Raw genomic sequence first — 20,909 nt, forward strand, 5'->3', positions numbered from 1 at the left:
ATTAAACTGACTACCTTACGGAGTACAGAAGGATTAGATAGTATGTAGTAAATTTCTCCACCTAAGTTCCTAAGAAAATGACCAAACCTAGAAAATCCCACCCCACTGTTTCCCACTGAATTTATCAACAAGGGCTTATCAACCATCAAGACAAAGATTCTTTCATAGTGTTTCTGCTAGCTAAGAGGCGCTTATACTGCTGCAAAACGGCAAGATGGTATACTACTTTACCTCAAATGTGGTGAAACCTGCTGCCTTTATCTATGTCGGTAAAGACAAATTTGAAAGTATGACGGCCATTCTTCGACTCTGCGAAACGTGCCCAATATCTAAAGTCCCTGCTATTAGATGAGGATCTCATCCAATATGGCCTAGAGAAGGATGTCTGGTACCGCTAACCACCACCTATATCCTCATCATTGTGCTGAGTGCTAAGAATTGACTTATGGTTATCACCCCAGGGTTTGTTGTTCACCTCCCTACTCCCAAGACTCAAAGCATAATGAGGTCCAAACTCCTGTACTTATGCAGTACCCAGTTTCATGTCGATAATCTATCGAGCGCTCACGTTTACCTGCGCCTTCGCGATGGTGAAACGTGGGACCAGATCCCACAACCGCTCCTAGAAGACTGTGCCCAGCTCACCAAAGCCAATTCCATTGAAGGTCAGCCCTGAAGAACTTCTGTTCATGTGACAGAATATAAGAGTGGGAGGTAAAGCTTATCGGCGGTGCAGGAAACAAGAAGGATAACATCACAGTGATTTACACGCCATGGTCAAATTTGCTGAAAGACGGGTCAATGGCGACTGGACAGGTCTCATTCCACAACCCCAAAATGGTCCGAAAAGTCTATGTTCGACAGCGAGAAAATGCAATTGTCAATCGGCTCAACAAGACTCGCGACGAGAGATTTCCGGATCTTCGCGCAGAGAAGGAGGAATTTCTAAAGAAAAAGCAAAAGGAAGAACGAAGAGCAAGAGATGAGCAACGTGCCAGGGAAAAGCAGGAAAAGAGGGAACGTGAACAGCTTAAATGGCAGAAAGAGCATGCGTACGATGACTTGTTCAGTGAAGACAACATGCAGGCAAGCAGCAATCAGGATCGAGACTCGGACTTCCTGGACGACTTCATGTGAATGAAATCTGCTAGGCATCAGAATTCATGCGGATGACTCAGTTGAACAAGAGCTACTGTAGTCTCTTCTTCCCTTACAAGTTGAGGCTCCTCGAGGCAAATGAGCTCTCGGCAGACCATAAATATGGAATCACATGAATCAGCTGTGTGATTGTCGTCCAGGCTTCTCGACGTTGGACCGATATGGTCTATGTCAATATAACAAAACGTGGCTCCTATGGCTATTGGCTGCTGAGTGCACCGCACTACCCGAGTCGAGAGTGGACGGCATAGATGCATTGCGCGGAGCCGCTTTAAGACACATTTTCTGTTTCCATCCCTCGAACACAAGTTCACCTTTTGTAACACCCAGCGTAAAAATGGAAAAATGTAATGCCTCATTACCTGTATGTATCGATAAGTGCTTGCCACGACGTTGGCTCGCCCTGGATGTCGTAACTACTAGGATGCGGACTTGGCTCGGAACAAGTGCAACCGCGCTAGTGGTGTTGACAGGTATGCCCTGGACCTGGTACCCAGAGTAGCGCCGGCCGTCTTAAGCAATTGCCATCCCACCGAAGCTTCCTTAAACAGCATTTACACAAGATGCCCGAAGGTAGGTTGCTGGTCTGTTTGAATTAATAAATAATCTTCAAGATTTCTGCCTAGGAATCACACTGACGACTCAGCAGCAGCCGTCAAGTCGAAGAAGAACAAGAAGAACAAGGGCACTGCAAAACACAAGGAAGCCCATGTCACGGTTGAGGACGGAGAAGAAGAAAGGCCTTCGAGTGAACAAATTGACAACACGCAGGGACCTAATGTTTGTCATGCCGCCACGAGATAGCCGCCGTGGTCTAATCTTCGCTAACGCAAGGCAATAGGACTCACAGCCACCTACGACAGCTCAGGCTACGCTTGTTGAGGCTTCTGGAAGAAATGAAATTGGGTACAACCAATCGGAAGGATCTGCGGACGCAAAAATCCATGATGATGCATCTGGCAAAGAATGTGAAGATCCAGGGTCACCCTCGTCGGACCGGTTTGACGCTCTTGTTCGAGATCGAGACTTTCTCCGCGCCGAAGTCACAGACATGCGCAAATCTTTGGAGGAAATACAGCTCAAACACAGCGCAGAGATGGAAGCTCTCCAACAGAAACTGGACGACGCCGAAACCAAGAAGGAGCACGCAGAGACACAATTTCAGAAGCTTCTGGAACGAGTGAACACTATCAAAGCGCAGCTGGGTGAAAGGCTCAAAGAAGATGCTGTATGTTGAAGTACTTATCTCAAGCACCTTGACCTAGCGCGTGAGCTAAGCAAACCCACAGGAAGAACTTGCGCTAGCCAACTCCAAGATCGAGGAGCTCGAGGAACAAAATTCAAGCTTGAGAGATACCTTGGACGCGAAAAACTCGGAGTTGGCAAATCTCACCCAAGATAACGAGCAGAAGTCAAATGAAATTGCTACACTGAGAAGTCGAAGTAACCTATCTCAGCAGAATTGGTTGAAAGAGAAAGAGGAGCTCCTGGAACAAGAATCATATCTGCAGTCCGAGTTCGAGCAAGCAAAAGAAGCCATGCATAACTGGGAGATCCTCGCTATGGAGGAGCGATCCATAAGAGAGAGCCTAGGTGAGAAGGTCATCGACCTTGAAGAGCAGCTGGTCGCTCTTAAGGACTCGTATGAGAAAGTCGCTTCCGAGCGTGATTCTCAGATAGCCACCGTGGATGGTTTACAACGTGCTTTGCAAGAGATTCAATCAGGTAGACCATATCCTGTGTATATCAGCGCTTCTGGCTGATTTCGATGCTGACTATTTCTAGCTCGGAAACAAGAACTCCGTGACCTCGTGGAAAGCTCGAACACTCAGCTTGAGGAGCTGAGACAGGCTCTCCAAGGCGCCGAGGCTAAAGCTTTTGAGGCCGAGAAACTTCTTCAAGCTGCTCAGAAGGAGCTTGAAAGGGTAAAGCCGTTTGAAAAAGAAGTTAAGGAGAAGAACCTCCTGATCGGGAAGTTAAGACACGAGGCAGTGACACTGAACGACCATCTCACAAAAGCCTTACGATTCCTCAAGAAAGGCAGAGCTGAGGATAACGTTGATAGGTTAGTCGGAATTCGAGGCCTGCTGCACTGCTGGTTTATTTACTAAAGTTATCTAGGCACATCGTTACAAATCATTTGTTGCACTTTCTCGCCCTTGATCGATCAGATCCGAAAAAGTTTCAAATACTGCAGCTTATCGCAGCACTTCTGGGTTGGACGGATGGTATGCGAAGACATCATGCATACCCCATAATGCGAACTGTGAATTACACTGACACTTGACGACAGAGCAGCGTGAGCAAGCAGGCCTTGCACGCCCAGGAACATCAAGCACCGCCGGCAAGCTCAAAATACCGAGTATATCCATGCACCGTACACCCAGCACACCTACCTTAGCCACGGATTTCTTGGACCAGGGGAACCCGAGCAAAGAGTCATTGGCCGAGCTCTGGTCCAATTTCCTAGAGCAGGAGTCACAGGCTAGCGGGAATCAAGAATCACCGAAAACCTGAAGGGTTGTAAGTGCGGCCCTTGTCTTGAACTGTATAGAAAACTAGCATCTTCTCTACGATAAGCCGGTTCTTATCGAGTTCCACATTCGCTCATGCTTGCCGACTACCTTCGATCATTTTTTCCTTTTTTCATTCTAGACTTGCTTCGTAGTAATAATGCTGAAACCGTCCGCATGTTTGCGACGTTTGCACCAAACAGGCTCGCCCACCGCTTTCTTTCTGCCACCACAGTGGGGGACTTGGTATTGAGTGGAGAAGCCGTTGTTGGCCTTTTTTTGCACTTGTTTGGCCTTTTCTGCAAATATTTGGCCTATGCTTCGCCTATTCAGCTCTCGTACAGCTGGGAGGTTGAATGATACACGCCCCTCTTTGATCTCTTGGTACTCACGATTGACAATGGCTACCGGAGCTGGTGCGATCTCTCATTCTAACACCTATCGTCGTATTCCTCAAGCAGTGAACTGACCAATCCAGCAGCGCAAAGGCTCCGTCCAGTGGTGGTATCGGGTCCTTCTGGGACTGGGAAGTCGACTTTACTCAAGAGACTCTTCGCTGAATACCCCGATACCTTTGATTTATCCGTGTCTCGTAAGTCTACCCCTGCCAATCCTCACTGCCTCTGCCTACGAACTGTTTCTTTTGGTGGAATTGCGCTGAACGATGTCCGTTATATTCAGATACCACTCGGGCACCCCGTCCGGGGGAAGAGAATGGACGCGAGTATTACTTCACAACTAAAGAAGATTTCCTGGATCTCGTGAGCAAGAATGCCTTTATCGAGCATGCGCAGTTTGGCGGCAATTACTACGGCACTACTGTGCAGGCAGTGAAGGATGTTGCGCAGAAGGGCAAGATCTGCGTCCTCGACATTGAGATGGAGGTAATAATAGTCCCGCAACATGAACTGATATGAGGAGAGAAGGAGAGGGAAATCCATCACCGAATGAAGTATAGCTCAACCGAGACAACAGCTGACGACTATGAATTGCAATAGGGCGTAAAGCAGGTCAAGCGCACCGATCTTGATGCTCGGTTCTTATTTTTAGCGCCACCCTCCATTGAAGAACTGGAGAAAAGACTGCGCGGGAGAGCAACTGAGACCGAGGAGAGCTTGGCGGTATGGGTGTTCCTCGACATTCTTTCACTCCCCCAAACCCGCTAGACTGGCCCGCTGGGAATCTAACTTTGCTACAGAAACGCCTTGCTCAAGCAAAAAACGAACTGGAATATGCTGCGCAGCCTGGCTCTCATGATAAGACGGTCGTGAACGATGATCTGGAGAAGGCCTATACGGAGCTGCGGGATTGGATTGTCGACGGTGGTAACTTTGGAGCGCGTCAATGATTTTTTTTGGGAATGTCTTAGCGTGTTTTATTTCAATCAGCGCTGCCGTATACCTCAGCGTCCGTAGATACTGTCGGTTGCGATACTGGAACAATGCATCATCTGCCTTGGAAACTTCGGCCCACAGAAGTCCATTAATCAAGGATGTCCTTTCGCCGTCGACGAACATAAGAGAGATTAATTACATGAACATCAAGACTAAACTAGCAATTCGAATGTTAGTCTCTTTTCCGTCTGGAGACGACAGATCTAGGAAACGTGGTAGACCCAGTCACTCTCTTGAACGGAGAGGAGAAGATAATAAAGCAAAACTAAAAAAGAGTACAAGGCCTGATGAATAATATGAGGGCTGAAAAGGATATCTGTAAAAGGTTGCTAGAGTAAAATGGAAGTTGCCGAAGGAGAAGGCAGTGGAGGAAGAGAAGAGGGGGTCCTTTATCGTTGTTTGGGCGGGGACCGGAAATGACTGCAGTATGTTTATGGACCATGGCCAGTCGAAACTATTAGACTGATCCTGAGAGACAATTTCTACGAGCACCTAATAGCCGTTCATAGTCATCCGTTGCGAGTTGCGACTGAGTTCCCGGTCGGCAGAAGGGCTAATAGGCCGGCTGCCAGCAGAATGTGCCCCCGCAGCGCTGCTCTCCTTCAAGGCCAGAAGCTGCTTCGCACGGAAAGTTTCGTAGTGAATCTGGCTTGTTGTCTCAATCAGGTCTTGGAGGTGAGTGCGAGTGAGAAAGTTTCTCAAATAAACAAATTCGCAGTGGGTTTCGTCTTCGACATTGATGACACCCCAGCGGTTTTGTCGGCCGCGAACTTGTTGACCATTAACGACAATAGTTTTCTCACTGCCGACAACGGCGAATGGAATAATGTCCTAAGAGAGGGTTAGAGCCAGGTGGGCAGGGCATACAAGCAGCACGGGTAGTAGAAGGCCTGACCTTGATTTGGGCATTAACCGCACGCTCTTCGTCATCAAGTTCGTCATTATCATAGGGGTACATTTTCAGATTGTGGAAAGCGAATTCTTCCTTGATGCGCTCCTTGAACGCCTGGCGTTCCTCGAGAGTGAGCGAGTCTGCCTTGGCGATTACTGGAACGACGTTGACAACGTCTGAGAGTTTCTTCAAGACGACAATGTCAATGGGTTTGAGGCTACATTTGCAGGGTTAGCAAGATTGAGTCATCGACGACTCTTATGGTCCAGACTCACGCATGGCCAGATGGCTGAATGAAGAACAAGCAGCAATGGATACGAGTATCCTGGATATAGCGGTCACGCTGAGCAGTAAGCTCCTTTCGAAGGTATGCTGAGTGCTGATCCTTGATGTATTTCACGATGGGGTCCCAACTATGGCACAATCAGCTTGGTCATCGAAGAGCAGCTAGGTTACATCTATACCATCTGTCATTGTTGACTTGATCGCCGTATCCCGGAGTGTCAACAATGTTCAACCTGAGGCGTACTCCATTCTCCTCGATGACTAGCAAACAACAGTTAGCAAGGCGTTCCTGTCGAAGATCTTATCCTCCGGCACCAACGCACTGTGAGAGACAGTCTGGATCTCTGTGGTCGATCGGACGGGTTCGTTGGGCGTCAGACGACCCTTAGAATCGATCAAATGGGAAGCAAAGATGGTGTTGATCAGAGTTGACTTTCCGAGACCTGTCTGGCCTATTGGTAGAGTAGAAGGACATAGTCAATGCGAGTTCGTTACAAGGAACAACTGGACAGTCTCCGCCCACGTACCAACACACATCACATTGAACTGAAAGCCACGCTTCAAGAGCTTCCGCTCAATCTGAGATGTGATACTGTCAAAGCCAACATGACTGCGAGGAAAAACAGTAGCTGGGTTGGTCGAATTCGAATTGGCTGTGGTGGCCATCGTGAGAACTGTTACCTCGTTGGTTATAACTTTCAAAGCAAATCAAGGAATTGAGCAATGGAAAGCTGAATATTTGGATGAGGACAGGCCAAGATAGAACGAACAAAAGTTGACCAAGAAAGCTCCGTATGAAATCAACCGGTATTCTGAATGGACCCCAAGAATGCCAGTCTGGAGTTTCTAGTTGGAGCAGAAGACTACCTTATGGAACCCCCTTAATTGTTGTTGCGACTCAGGGGAAGTCTATACCGTATGAGGACTAGTGCATCTCCGGATCCAAACACAGCAAACCGCTGGTGTGCTGGGAAAAGCTTCAGAATTCCGACAAGTCCAAAATTCTTGCGATCTTGGACAGGGAAAGCAACGTAAAGGCAGTGTCAATTCCGCGATTTCGTCTTACGGTCCGACGGTCACTACCAAACGAAGAAAATGACTTCACGAATGTTTCAATCCGCCATCTCGTCATACATGTTTCCTCGCGTGCTTCTGTCCTCGGAACCTCTATCCTCCTCCGCTGCAGGACGGTGGTCGCGGTTTCTACAGAGTTCTCCAATCCTCCCCCATCGGCTGCTGAGTCCTGCAGCCCTATCATTGGACCTTCCCGGTATCATTTCCGGCATCTGGGATTCCGTCCTGCGTGCTGTACCCAAAAAGAAGACATCCCACATGAAAAAGCGTCATAGGCAGATGGCTGGCAAGGCTTTAAAAGACCTCAAAAACCTCAACACTTGTTCTGGATGCGGTGGAATGAAGCGTGCTCATGTTCTATGTCCACACTGCGTTGAAGGTATGTTATCGCCCTTTGAATACGTTGGTCTATCGAGAGTCTGATGAGTTGTTTCTGGTTAGACATTAAGAAGCAATGGAAGCAGACTCAGATGGCATGAGTGGAATACAGCGGTGATCTGAGAGGACAGTGAGCCGTGCAAACTGAATCATGAAAATCAAGGAAGATAGATTTGAGGTATCGAGAAACCTGTACTTTTTATACAGCTGGGATATAGGGTATGCTGCATGGCATTCGGCGTCTGGTTTGATTGGAGAGCCCTTGTACAAATTTGTTTCCCGTTCTTCTCTTGCTTTGCTAGTGTATAGTTATTATTGAAATCTTCAAAACCGGTAATTGCCTCACATCAACTTTCAGCCTCTTGGAGTCTTTACATGGAGGGAAAAAAAAAAAAAGAGTTTACTGCGCTGAAGCGTATGGGGATGGTGGGACTCGTGGCCGCTCGCGCCCATGATTTCACCAGCAAATACCTACCTTGCCTAGGTTATTTCCTACACCCACCTACCACTTACGGGGTATTAGATTTATCGAGCTCAGCAGTCCAAACATTCTTTTCACTCAACAAGTAGACACAAGACAATCCAAGTGTCCCCCATGATTCAGATAGATTAAACATGGTAAGACCCTAAAAGAGAATTGCCGCGGTTGTTACAGCACATCTGAACATACATAGTCAAAACAATACTTGTCGTGGGGTTCCGCGGACAATGGTCAGTGTAAAGAAGCTTGACGCATTCACTTCTTTCCTGCTCTGAATTTTATTAACTGTAGTTTATGCGGGATACAGCTCATCCTCTTGATATCTTCTCACTGGCTGTAACTGATACACAAATCCTGTCGGCTTCTGGCGCAACTGCGCTCAAGATTCATTCTACAACAGATCCTGAGTTCCCGTTGGTGCAATCCATTGATGGCGCCCACAGAGTCGGCTGTCACCATATAGTGACAAATGGAAAAGGCTCCAAAGCAGTCAGTGTAGGCTTTGGTGGAGAGATCAATGTCTGGGCCTGCCGCGAGGGAACTTGGTCCAAGGACGACGCTGCTTCAGGTATCACAATCCAAGTTCTTATTGATCTACCGGACTTGTTTCATTTCTTCAAGACTTAGCGACTTTGATATGTTACTAATGGATCAATAGGAAACATGGCAGGTGCAGCTGGCACCTGGGCTGTAGCTTTGTCAGATGACGGACAGTACCTCGCTGGTGTCACCCAGGATGGACACATCAGAGTATGGGATCTCAATGCTAACGGCGAGTTGATTCGAGACTACGAAACCAAGGGTAGTTTTGGCACTTGCTTGGACATGGTAAGTTCGACCTGCCACCTTGTGAGTGGAAATGCTCATGCGAGCTCTGCAGTCCGTGGATGGCCGCCTTATTGCCAGTGGGCATGAGAACGGCAGCGTCTACATATTCAGTACAGAAACTGGGCGAATGCCATTCAGCTTGTCAGGTATTTTTTCCCATCTCAGCCCTGAAAGACCAGGAGTGAGATTGTCTGATATCCTGCAGGTCTGGTCAAGCCAGTACGGACTGTGGCATTCTCTCCCGGCGGAAAAATTCTTGCTGCCGCTGGAGATTCAAGGGTAATTGCGCTTTATGACACTTCATCTGGAGAGCAGGTAGCAAATCTCTCGGGTCACTCAGCCTGGATTCTTTCACTCTCTTGGAGCCATACAGGGGAGTACCTGTTGAGCAGGTCGGTCGATATGACTAATTCAAAATCCTTTAGAATCTACGGCTAACGAATGCAAAGTTCATTTGATGGTAAAGTTAAAGTCTGGTCAATTGATACAAGGTCGTGCGTCGCGACTCATTCAGAAACGGAGAAGGCGGTTTGGAGCGCCAAATGGCTGCCAAAGACTGGGAGGTCTGAAGGATTTGCTACTGCTGGAGCAAGCCGAAGCATAGCTTTCTATCGCGAAGCAACTGGTGGTTGATTACCGTTTGGGGCCGACCCCATATTGTGCTTTCGGAAATGACCAGACGAAAGGATTTCTTCTTTCCCGCGCTGCAGTTCAGCAAGCGAACTGTATCTTTCAAAACAGTCAACTAGAATAGAAGTCATGAGATGCTTCCTTAGACAATAGCGGGAAACACCCTACTTGAGCGATTCGACAAGTAGCCTGCGCATCCTTTTCAGAAAAGCCCCAAAATCACGGTCCTCGTTCAAGAGGTCGACTTCCCGCTCCAGAGCTTCTCTATCCACTTTCGGCCGCGTATGGAAGACCTCGTAATCGCGACTGGCGGTTCCTAGTTCGAACCACGCCTCCGTGTCCCAATCTTTCTCCAGAAGGTGACTGTAGACGAATTTCAACCGATCTTCTCGTCCGKCACCTTCGATTCGCAAACATAGATAATCCTGCCAGAATTCTAATTCTGGAACGTTCAATCGGGATTGCGCATCTAGATGTCGGGCATGAGCCTTCTGGGCTTCTAATCTCTGGTTGATGACATTCTGAGTTTCTTCAATTTGTTGTTTCAGACGGTCGCGCTTCGCCAGACGAGAGTCGCGTTCTAATGCGACGGACGAGATAGCAGCGTGCATTTCGGCTGCCTCAGCCGCTTCTTTCTGGAGAGTCTGTTCGTGCGTCTGGGCCTTGAGATTAATGATCTCAATATCTCTTTGTCGCATGCGCTGATCCTCTTAACTCGGGATTAGCGACTTATGCTTTCGTTGAACGTCTTGTGGATGATTGGTACACACCTTGTAACTCTGCTAATCCTATCCTGAATTGGTTTCGCTCTTCTAGCACTTGTTTCCGACCTCGCTCAATGAAAGCATCGAAGCGAGCGGTGAACTGAGCCATGCGGTTACGCAAATCCTCGAATCCAAAATTGATGGTAGGTAGCGTGTCTGCCATCGATGGTGCGTCCGCTGTTGCGAGTGGCGGTCGTACACCACTCGTCGAAAGCGAAGGTTCGAACGAAGACGACATTGGGAACAGGATTTCTGAGAGTCCGAATCGGCCGTATATATTCTCACGTCGTCGCACCAGTCCAGAGAAAAATACCTAATGTGCTTGATAAGTCAAGGAAATATCCGTGTCGCGTTATTGAGAAGTGACTCAATCTACTCCGTAGTCGCAAGCGGGACGCTACCTGATGTTTGTTGTTGCGGCGCAACTGCCGAAGCTAACGGCGCTTGGCAACAGATACCTTAGTAAAAAAGTCCAAAAATTGCTGGACTGAACAACTCTTGTCCGACTCATCTCCATTCGAATAGCCAAGCCAGCCATCACTTCCACCACCGAAGATTGTCTGTTTTGACATGGTGACGAGTCATCTTTGTTCTATCTCTGAACAGGATCAATGCAAAGTTTAGTTCTCTGGAGCAGCAGACACCACCTCAGCCATTGACAGTTCGACATGCTCACCCTGCTTGATATCGGACATATCAGTAAGAGTACAGAAACGCCTAATGGATGAATATTCTACCAGTGCTCTACATTATGGGCACTTGGGAAGAGCGATTTACCAGCCGGGAACACGAGCTTGGACATTTTCTAGAACGCTTGCCCGGTGTAAGTGAAACCTTTGAAGCAAAGAGAAAGGTCGTGAAGAATATTTTGGGCCTGCAATGTACTAACTCGGTAGCAAGCACATCTCCCCGTCTATACAGGAGTTACAAAGACTACCATTGTCTCACCATTGACGGCGCCACAGTCTTCACTCATAGAGAATAAAAGCTTGTTGCCTAGAGTGCACCCTGAATTAGCCGCTTGTTGGCCCTTAGTCGATAATGAGACAGTTTCCCACATTATTACGACGGCAGGTGAATTATGCGACCCTTTGGTATCCTCTCTTTTCGACTTGGGGAATGCGGTGGATATCGAGAATCATGAGTCAGGCAATCGGGTAGTCCCGATCGCCATCACTGTCGGGGGAGAATGTTGCAATGTCATTTCATTCCGGAAGATAGAAGAAGGTACTGCTGAACTGAAGCACGGAATGAAAGCTCGAATCCGGATCCCGGTGATTGGAGACACTGAGTGTACCGAATGGTCCGCAGGAGGTGCCCCCGTCCGCCAGATATGTTTTGCGCGGACGGTAGAAGAGAAGCCGACATGGGCCGCCGCTCGCTTTCCTCATTCAACGATTGTGTTCAGACCTCTGTATCGTAGGAAGCCGGTTTCTGTGCACATCTACCAGGATGGTGACCGTGTGGTTCCGAGCCATACACAATCCTCGCGCCTTGACGCGAACCCGTTGATCGAGATTTCGCACTCCCAGACGGGAGGTTATGCGCATGCCGACGTCACTTTTAACCCCTGGTATCAGAAACAATTGGCCATTGTCGATGAGAGAGGAAATTGGAGCGTCTGGGAAATGGTAGGTCGGCATAGACGAGGTAAGGGCAATTGGACTGCGGCGTGCGTCAAGTCCGGCTCATTACCATGGCTTGACCTTGGCCATTCTCAAAATATCGATGGCTCTCCTCGATATGATGGATGGGCAGTAATCGAATGGGTGGGCGACGTCAACAGCTTCATTGTGTCGGATCGACGTTGTCCCATACTTTATCGGACAGAGGGTAATGAAACCCTGCCTTTTGCGATAGAGCTTGAGCTCAAGAGGAAATCAGAGTGGATTTTAGATGTCAAGAGAAGTGCTTGCAATGTGTCACAAGTGTTCATTCTGACAACATCACGTATATTTTGGCTTGATGTTTCTTCCGTTCTTGTCGCAGACTCGCAAAATGATGCTTCAAGGCCGTCTCTGTTACCCATTCTATCTTGGCGCCATTTTAGAGATTCGGAGGACACGACATTGCGTTTGGCTTCTCTTGTCGTTTCTGAAGGTATGCCTTTACTCTTGTCTTTCACAGTGACACGCTAACAATATGCTTTGAAGAATTGTATCTCGTCTTGTACTCTCGGCTTAATCACGTGGTATTGGGGTATCGGGTTCCAATTGCATGGGATGGATACATGCATTTGACATCTATATCGGACCCGTTCTTTCTAGAGATCCCTCCCGTATCTGAAGAGAGCCCAGAAACTCAGATCTCACCGAACGCAGCTCAGTTCGCAACGCTGGTTCTCCGAGAGATTGCACACGCACCATCTGCCGGGAGCAGGGAGCAATATGATGCTACCGCCAAAATCATAAAACTGTTCACAATAGACTCGCGTCTGGCGGTCCGGGAGTCCATATACATTGGCCTTCCAGGTGAGAATGGGGTTAATGCAGATGATCAGCAGTTGGGAAAGGATGCCTTGCGTTTAAAGAGGCGCTACCCCGGAGTTCGGAGGAAGCAGTCTACTCGCTCACGGGATGACTTTGTGGTCGACGACTGGGATGGGTCTGTAGTGAGTAGGGGAACGTTCACGGTCGCAGATACGGGGATCTCTCACATAACGCCACTGGCCACTCCGCAATGGACAACTAATTATAGCTCAACCTACGCCATTGCCTTCGGGAAGATAATTGCGGGTTCAAGTGAAGTCGGCGAAGAACAAGACAGAAGCTTCCAAGAGTCTATCAAGGAACTGAAGGACAGAATGGCCTCCGCAGACTTGACTCATCTTTCTAACAGTAAGACCATGTAGGCTCTGTCAACGTTGGATGTACACTTTATGATTCTATCACTGACACCTTAACAGGCTAGAAGTCCTTGCCGGAAGTCCTCTGCTAGACGATATCGACCAGAATGCTCATGAGTATGATGAATTCCTTGATGAATTTCTGGCTCCGAGAATGTCGTGCAATCTCCTGGCAAGCAGTCAACTAGCAGGTTTTCCCCAGCAGTCGTTGGACCTATTCGGATCCTCGAAGGTGAAACTGGTCGATATCTACGATCGGTTAGTTAATGACTGGCTTTCAACCCTTCAGCACGACATCCCCGGGCGCACGCGAATTATGAAAGAAAGGGTCATTCGCAAAGTGGCAGCAGAGCTTGCTCTGACGCAGCCCATTTTACAGCGTAAGCCGCTCAACGAAGCAGGTATCGTGCGTTCGACGGAAGACACCAATCATGAAACAATTGATGACTCGTCGCCCGTGCCGGTCAATCCTCCTTCATCTCTCGAAATTGGTAAACGACGCTTATCCGTACCGAGAGTGATTTCTAGTGAATATGCACTGGAACCGGCAGCCAGCAAAACTACTATTCAGAGTAATTTTTTGGCAGAAGAGCAAGAAGTATCCAAGAGTACAAGCGGAACGGAACCTGTCTACTGTGGACTAGCTTCTGTGACAACCTTCCACACCCAGCGTCCACCATCTGGAGCTATGGCAAACTTGCTTTCTCATTGGCAAGTAGGTAGCGACCCGGCCACGTATAGTTGGCAAAGGATGGCGCAGACGCTGGAGGAAGAGGACTTGCAACGTGCCTCTAAAGCCACAACACCGAAACGGCGCCTGCGGAAAAAGGCATCGCAAGGCACTCCATTGAATTCATCACAGCTGCCTCCCTTATCCTCCAATGCCCTTGCCGCTCGAGAATGGGGTAGCCAGCCAGAGGTCGGCGAGCCGTCCAGAATGTTTAGATTACAAAGTAGTCAAGCTATCGAGGAGGACCTACCGATGACCCAGGTAGAAAGAGGTACGTTTGGAGGTCGAGAAGCCAGTCGGAAAACTTTCATGAAGGCGAGGAAAAAGAAAAGAGCAGCTGGCTTTTAAAGGACAAGTGGAGTCTAGAAAGTTCTGAAAGTAGAATATTTGCAGGGGCCCGTTCAGGATCAAGAGTGACGAGAAGTAATTCCCGCGGAGACGAATCGACACTATCTGTTTCCCAACGTTGCAGTTGGCGAGCGACCACTCTACAGATGACTTTGGAGAACCGACAAGCTGAACAGTAGAAACCAGCAATTTTCAAGGGTGACTTTTTACAGGCTTTCGCGTGGTATGAGTGATTTTTGCGTGATTCCCTCAATGGACGCTGACATCGGTGGGGGGGGAATGCTTATAAATAGACTCTTCAAGTCTCTGCTTGAGGAGACAATGTCTTCTATAAAATCTCCTCATCATTTCGGAATGGTCCCATGTGCGATCAAGATTAATTGGTATTCTTCCCCTACTACTCTACTCTAGTGTAATTGCAAATCCATTTCTCCGAACGTTTCATCAACATTGGTTTGCACGTGCTGTCATTACCCCTCCATCTTAAGCGGCTACGTATCAGATCCGTTATCAATCTTCAATACCCCTCAACCGTCGAGAGCACATATTTTTGTTTTGACCCGGTTACTTGTCCATCAAACTCCATCCATCAGGTCCCTGGTTTTTTGTACACCATGTCTGAGCATCAGTACAAATTCAATGTCTCCATGAGCTGTGGTGGCTGCTCAGGCGCTGTGGAGCGTGTCTTGAAGAAGCTAGATGGTAAGAGCGACCCAAATAACACGGGCTGTCTTCCCGCAACTCCAATACAACCTTCCTTCTTCTCTTGCTCAGCGGCAAACTGATCCGTGCTTTTATGTTATTCGTAGGCGTCAAGTCTTTCGACGTGAGCCTGGACTCGCAGACCGCCCTTGTCAAGACAGAACCCACTGTCTCCTACGAGACTGTCTTGGCGACGATCAAGAAGACAGGGAAGACGGTCAACTCTGGAGAGGCTGATGGAAAACCCATGGCTGTTTGATATCGGTGCAGCGCTCGTCTCCGGTTCAATCCTCTGGACAAATTAAGGCCGTGGTCGAAGTTGGTACAGGCCATAAGCTCAGCAGCTGGGATTCTGATGCTCACCAGGGCCGATAATGACTGATCATATGGCAACAGCTGATTTTCATGCGGTCCATCTTCTTTGCTCTTCTCACCAGGTTTCAAATACGACGGCGATTGCATAGCGTGTTCGTTACTCCGGCTTGGTTTGTGCCTTGGAACCATTGCTGTTACATGCAATCGTTTTTCAAATGCTAGGCCATATATTACTTGAATGGTTTTCTGTGGACTCGATTTGCCAACATTTTAACACAACTAACCGCATACCATCATTGGGTTGTTACAACGGTGCCGCTGGGCTAGCATTGATGAACTCGTACATAATCATAAAGGAGACACAACTGGGTATCATTCGCATCAACGCTGCTCAGTTTGAGAGTGCATGGAACCATTCATGATAGAATAGACAAAGAAACATCCTCAGGCTAAGAACAATCCAGCAGCAGCTAGACAACCCCGCCGCTGTCTAATCCACGATAAGAACTGTTCGTCCTTCTGAAACAGGATAATGGAGCCTAGAGTCGCCTGACCTCCTCAAATATGCGGAATGTCGCTGTTCTCTCGGTTGTGGTAGGTTAAAACGAGCTTCCTGACTTGATCTATAGAAACATCAGCTCACAATGTTTGGAACAAAGAAAAGGTCGAGAGGGAAGGTTGGTGAAATGTAAGCAGGCATTTCCACCGCGAAAAAATTCTGGTCGAGATCATACCCTAACTGTTGCAATTGTGGTTCGCCGCCTCTGCCATCCCGATCAAGTGCAAGTGAAGAACCGTATGTTTCATGTCGACTGTAGTAGCTAGGACCCCAATCATCCACAAGGACTTGATCATGAGCGCGCCGACTGATTTCCGCGCCTCGATGATTTGGAGCTGTACGTGTTGGATTGACGAGTGTACTATGCGGCAGATTAATAAATTCCCTGCTTGAGTAGTGTCGAACGTGGTCATTAGTTGGTCCGGGAAGAGAATCCATAGGTCCAGTTGTTTGCACATGGCCGTGCTGGCGTTGATTAACTAATCGTACATCATCACTATAATCAATAGGACGTACGAAGTCGTCGGCATATATGCTTCTTTTGGATGTCCCATAAGGATCAAAGGTTCGATGATGAGGATGCCCAAAACCCTGCGAAACTGGCATATATGTCGCTTCTCTAACCTGTTCTTGATGGATTCGACGATCTTCATAAACACGTCCAGCTTCTGAAGCGGTGTCAGGCAGCTTTGAGACACCATTATAGCTCTCATTTGCAGGGGCAGAAGCATAGCTGGCACCTGATGAAACGTGAATTTGCCCAGAAGATCTGTGAGGAGGATACAGCTCCCGGTACTGCTCCAGCTGGTGCTTCGGCTGATGCTCCCAGGCTGTTTTGCTTTTAAAGTTAGAATATTGCCATTGATCAACCACGACTTCTGGGACGGGTTGTGTGGCATAGTTAGAGAGGCCTTGGGATTCCCCTGGATAGCGCTCTGCAAGGTAAGAGGATTTGACGGGTACCATGTATCTCCTACGGATCGGAGCCCCACTCTGGGAAGTAAATGATCTTGGTGAGGCATCTCCCAGATAAACGTACTGCTGTTTCGCATGAGTATCCACAGGAACAATGGGCGCAACATCGGACCGAGGCTCATTGTAAGTAGCAGGGTCGTGGTTGGCCACACGTCTCCTTTTCGACGCTGGAATCCGAGTAACATCTGATTCTCCCTGAGGTAATGAGTCTTGCGGAGTCGGACGGCGTGGTGTTACTGAACGAATAGTGAATCCTCCCGATATCCTCCTGGTAAGTTGATCTAGGTGGGCACTTGGTGGGCGCCTTATTTGCTGGGGCGAAGGCGGGGTCTCAATAGAGGGTAATACGTGATCCTGCGGGTTCGGCTGCATTCCAAGGTATGGAGGACCAGGAATTCTTGACATAGCGCCGGATGGGACTCTGCTCCGTCCTTGGATCTCTGTTGGACCACCGACGAAGACGGGGGTATTTGGAGAATTAAGCCGCTGGTCCAAACGCGCTCTCTGTTGATCAGCTGAAACGTTTTCCACTAAAGCTCGATCCGCCAAGCGACTGGCATCGCTTCTATGATTTGGTAAATGTACAACTGTTTCCAGATTGGATGGCTCATGAGATATCAGTGGAGGCCTTATATGGGTCTTCTGTGCGTCCTCAGGACCGGACCGCTCGGCATCGGTTCTCTGCAAACTTACACGATTCGCCATCAACGGCCGCGTCAGAGTTCTCCTTTGTCCATGGTCAAGGATCTTTGCTTTAGATGCGATGTGCGGGCCAAAGGAGACGTGGCGGAGTGTTGTTATGGGTCGATGAGAGGCAGCTCCTGGGTCAAATGTGATACTTTCCTGTACGGGCTGTCTTGCGGTCAACAAAGGCCCTCGATGGCCGGTGGAGTCTGCGTAAAACCTATGCTGGTAAGTCCCCTTTCTGTATCGGTTGAGGGCACGGTCCCAAGCATGATATCTGCTGAAGCCACGACGATCGACCCGCTGCTTTTTCGGCAATTCAGGAATGAAACGGAAACCAGGCGGAGGTTCATCATCTGAGATGTCCAAATGGGATTCCTGCACGGTTGGATGAGCGAAGTTGACCGGCCTCGTCTGCAGTTCCTCTGCTCGTTGGTGGCTAGAGACGATTTCGATACTGTGATCTCGATTGACCGAACGAGAGACCTCTCCTTCCTCGGCATCACTGTCGTCGTCATCGGATATCACAATGACCTCGCGAAAAACATCCTCAAGAACCGTCTTTCCGTTTTCATCGTCACCTCGCCATTCCACTAACTTAGCTAAAGTGGGCTCTTCAACCGCGCTTCGGGCTTCGTGAAACGACGTTGTCTTCAGAAGTCGATCATAATCAGTGTAGATATGCCTTATGTGTGCAACGACAGCTAGTTGTGCCCGACGTGCTAGAGGTAATTCAACAGCCGTACCGACTTTGCGTTGGCCCTTGACTCAAAATTAGTAAACAATAGACGAGCCGCTGCTTTCGCACCCGATTTGATCTTCATACCTTCTGGAACGCCGTCTTGATGATCTGATTCAGATCGTTGTCTGGTATATTTGGAAAGAGGTCTCTCAGCACGTCCCTAGCCTCGGTGTTGATTGTTATTTGTGAAGCCTCAGAGTTAGCATGTCTGCTTTCCCCAGCAGCAGCGTTGCTGTGAACCGGCATTACATTCCCAGTTGCTGTGAGTTGTAGACCCAGATCCATACACACAGTTGCGACAACAGCGCTTGGAAAATGATACCCAATGCGGTGCACATGTTGAGAAAGGTTGTGGGAGTGCATATGAGGAGTTGTCTAGTCATTGATTATGAGAACCGGGCGAGAGCAGAGATAAACAAAAGGACTGGGATGATGACAGGGGATACAGGGAGGTTGCTAACAAGCATACCGTGACAGCATAGACTTTCAGACCATCTTTTCGGCATAATTCCTTGCACGCACCTGTGAGCTGGGGGTTGCCTGCGGGGATGAAAGTGTAGCCGGGTGGTGCTTTAGCTTCGAATGATATCTGTCTTTGCCGTCAAGCCCATTCCTCAACGTACTAAACAGGGAAGGGAGCATACAACACTCCGAAGCTTCTTTTTCTCCTGTGTGATAGATTCAAGGATCACCTTATGCTTTCGGAGAGTCCGCTTGGTGGTCCTACTTGGAAGACGCCTGGCTAAAGCCGAGGCAGGTCCCCGAAATACTCGGACCATATTGCGACTGAGTCGGCTCTCTTTCAAAGACTACAGCAGACGGACAGCTTTCGATACTAAGAGCATCTTTTTAATCAAATGGTGAATGGACGATCGAATGGAAAAAGAACCCACTAGATGGATCATCGAGGGGAAAAGAAAGGCAAATAGAACGAAACAAAGGAGGAGAGAGAAAGTTATTATGCTAATGCCGAATCTGTTAGTCAACCATGTCTACGCAAATGCGTGAGCTTGAACCGCGAATCGCAGCTCAGAGGATGAGATAGAAGAATGTTAAGCTTGTTCCTCTTCGGCCTCTGGATACACTCAAGCCAGAAAAGCGGAGAAAGCAAATGATTTGAATCAAGTTCGGTTTTCAAACAGCGATCTTGAGACCAGTATATGTAGTTGTGGTAGTAGTTGGGTAGAGTGGTAAGATATAGAAAAGGTGGGAGGCGTCAACTGCATTTGCGGCCTAACACGCGGTAGGCGCCAAATCAAGTTAGCGCCCTCACCTGCCTGGCCCAACTCCATACTGCAAGTGAACTTTCCTGGAACAAATTCCATAGGCTGAGTTGATTTATCTACATTGCTTCTGAGGGGATGTTCACCCTGAGAATTGGGTACCAATGAGCTGTAAAGGGTTGCATTCGGATACAACGTCTCTGATTTCAGCACCTTTTCAATCCCTTAAGCGCCCTCTTACAGTTCATCCGGTGAGTTGTGAAGTTTAGATTCTCTAGCCTGTGATGGAACAGAGAGCAATCATCCATGCTTATCGGCATCTCTACCGGCAAGGCCTCAAGTTGATTAATTATTCTGCTCCATCTCGGCATGTTCTCCTTCGAACATTGCGATCAGCCTTTCGCTCTTCACCCGTTCGTGATTTCGATCCAAAGAAGGTAGCCAATACGTTGCGCTTCCTCCAACGCGCATCCGATGTAGCTGGATTGGAACACAGAATTGTGAAGAATCTTCTGATGGTCCGGTATTGGGAGCAACCACAGGTGAGAAAAGATGTGAAACTGTAAGCCCCCTCCAGGCTGTCGCGGGGTCACCGGAGAAGCTGACTTTTGCGCTTCATAAGCTTAAGAGGACTAGGCAATGACCGAAATGAATTTACCACACGCAAAGATGCCAATGAGCATTTCAATCGCACACTAATGCTACTGAATGAAAGCTTGGGGACGTGTCTCAGGTGATATTACAGCCAAGGAGATTGTTCATGGGATATGGTCAGTTTCGAGTGCGTTGGCTCCCGACGATACTGGACTTCCCTCCGAATATTTTCAGATCGCGGTTCTTGCTGAACGTAATCACCTGGGTTGAAATTCGTCTCCCCAACCCTGGTTTATTGGACGATAATACCACGTCTCCTGATCTGAAATCATCTGAAGGAGAATGATTTCACGGGAGTAAGTAAAGGTGTATTCATGACCAGGACCAGGGCTCACTTCAACGGACATCACTCGGGTATGCTTGGTACTGATGTAACATCTACCAACCCTATACTTCTCTCATAGAGGAACTGTCACTATTATTCTGCCTGCAGAGAGGTAATTTCACACGTAGCGATAGTTTGTATCAGAGTAAATTTGCCCCAAGCTTCGAGTAAATACTCTGTATGCTTTGTCCATTATTGCCCGAGGTCGGTTCGGACCCACTACTAAGGAAGATACTCATTTACCTCACGCTCAGGAGTGAGGCCGCCGTCATACCTACCTTCTGATCTGGGGCCCAGGCGACGAATCAGCGGCCGACCTGGGCACCAGCGCGTCACATGTCTTTTGTGCCTGTTCCAGTAACTTCTTAGAACTCAGGTTAATAATGGTTTCAACCCCAGCTTTTTGAGTG

The 20,909-nt window shown here is 48.4% G+C and overlaps 10 protein-coding genes across 10 annotated transcripts; 7 read left to right on the plus strand and 3 right to left on the minus strand.

Moving 5' to 3' along the window:
* Positions 1-502: 502 nt before the first annotated feature.
* Positions 503-1,137, plus strand: Aspvir_006715 (putative DUF814 domain protein; the record flags this gene model as incomplete). Its single annotated transcript, XM_043269907.1, has 2 exons — positions 503-665; positions 737-1,137. 2 exons carry the CDS (start codon positions 503-505, stop codon positions 1,135-1,137), a joined length of 564 nt encoding a protein of 187 aa, XP_043125842.1.
* A 584-nt stretch (positions 1,138-1,721) lies between these two features.
* On the plus strand, positions 1,722-3,675 carry Aspvir_006716 (putative Golgi matrix protein; the record flags this gene model as incomplete). The annotated part of the gene is made up of 7 exons (XM_043269908.1): positions 1,722-1,731; positions 1,808-1,938; positions 2,000-2,386; positions 2,448-2,883; positions 2,944-3,223; positions 3,280-3,386; positions 3,452-3,675. 7 exons carry the CDS (start codon positions 1,722-1,724, stop codon positions 3,673-3,675), a joined length of 1,575 nt encoding a protein of 524 aa, XP_043125843.1.
* A 396-nt stretch (positions 3,676-4,071) lies between these two features.
* Positions 4,072-5,019, plus strand: Aspvir_006717 (guanylate kinase; the record flags this gene model as incomplete). The annotated part of the gene is made up of 5 exons (XM_043269909.1): positions 4,072-4,087; positions 4,153-4,263; positions 4,353-4,555; positions 4,670-4,792; positions 4,870-5,019. 5 exons carry the CDS (start codon positions 4,072-4,074, stop codon positions 5,017-5,019), a joined length of 603 nt encoding a protein of 200 aa, XP_043125844.1.
* A 538-nt stretch (positions 5,020-5,557) lies between these two features.
* On the minus strand, positions 5,558-6,908 carry aspD (septin aspD; the record flags this gene model as incomplete). Its single annotated transcript, XM_043269910.1, has 6 exons — positions 5,558-5,896; positions 5,961-6,174; positions 6,233-6,370; positions 6,422-6,503; positions 6,566-6,694; positions 6,770-6,908. The coding sequence occupies 6 exons, from the start codon at positions 6,906-6,908 to the stop codon at positions 5,558-5,560; spliced, it is 1,041 nt and encodes a 346-aa protein (XP_043125845.1).
* A 429-nt stretch (positions 6,909-7,337) lies between these two features.
* On the plus strand, positions 7,338-7,795 carry Aspvir_006719 (mitochondrial 54S ribosomal protein bL32m; the record flags this gene model as incomplete). Its single annotated transcript, XM_043269911.1, has 2 exons — positions 7,338-7,695; positions 7,758-7,795. The coding sequence occupies 2 exons, from the start codon at positions 7,338-7,340 to the stop codon at positions 7,793-7,795; spliced, it is 396 nt and encodes a 131-aa protein (XP_043125846.1).
* Positions 7,796-8,469: 674 nt separating this feature from the next.
* On the plus strand, positions 8,470-9,636 carry Aspvir_006720 (SKI complex subunit WD repeat protein SKI8; the record flags this gene model as incomplete). Its single annotated transcript, XM_043269912.1, has 5 exons — positions 8,470-8,743; positions 8,834-9,003; positions 9,056-9,149; positions 9,209-9,395; positions 9,453-9,636. 5 exons carry the CDS (start codon positions 8,470-8,472, stop codon positions 9,634-9,636), a joined length of 909 nt encoding a protein of 302 aa, XP_043125847.1.
* A 161-nt stretch (positions 9,637-9,797) lies between these two features.
* Positions 9,798-10,635, minus strand: Aspvir_006721 (kinetochore Spc25 family protein; the record flags this gene model as incomplete). Its single annotated transcript, XM_043269913.1, has 2 exons — positions 9,798-10,342; positions 10,404-10,635. The coding sequence occupies 2 exons, from the start codon at positions 10,633-10,635 to the stop codon at positions 9,798-9,800; spliced, it is 777 nt and encodes a 258-aa protein (XP_043125848.1).
* A 486-nt stretch (positions 10,636-11,121) lies between these two features.
* Aspvir_006722 (uncharacterized protein) lies at positions 11,122-14,320 on the plus strand (the record flags this gene model as incomplete). Its single annotated transcript, XM_043269914.1, has 4 exons — positions 11,122-11,220; positions 11,294-12,497; positions 12,551-13,244; positions 13,303-14,320. 4 exons carry the CDS (start codon positions 11,122-11,124, stop codon positions 14,318-14,320), a joined length of 3,015 nt encoding a protein of 1,004 aa, XP_043125849.1.
* Positions 14,321-14,934: 614 nt separating this feature from the next.
* On the plus strand, positions 14,935-15,281 carry Aspvir_006723 (copper metallochaperone ATX1; the record flags this gene model as incomplete). The annotated part of the gene is made up of 2 exons (XM_043269915.1): positions 14,935-15,022; positions 15,130-15,281. The coding sequence occupies 2 exons, from the start codon at positions 14,935-14,937 to the stop codon at positions 15,279-15,281; spliced, it is 240 nt and encodes a 79-aa protein (XP_043125850.1).
* A 791-nt stretch (positions 15,282-16,072) lies between these two features.
* Aspvir_006724 (uncharacterized protein) lies at positions 16,073-19,076 on the minus strand (the record flags this gene model as incomplete). Its single annotated transcript, XM_043269916.1, has 5 exons — positions 16,073-16,231; positions 16,413-18,317; positions 18,382-18,672; positions 18,767-18,886; positions 18,942-19,076. The coding sequence occupies 5 exons, from the start codon at positions 19,074-19,076 to the stop codon at positions 16,073-16,075; spliced, it is 2,610 nt and encodes an 869-aa protein (XP_043125851.1).
* Between the last annotated feature and the right edge of the window lie 1,833 nt (positions 19,077-20,909).

The sequence above is a fragment of the Aspergillus viridinutans genome, assembly GCF_018404265.1.
Source record: "Aspergillus viridinutans IFM 47045 DNA, scaffold_4, whole genome shotgun sequence".
Lineage (NCBI taxonomy): Eukaryota > Fungi > Ascomycota > Eurotiomycetes > Eurotiales > Aspergillaceae > Aspergillus > Aspergillus viridinutans.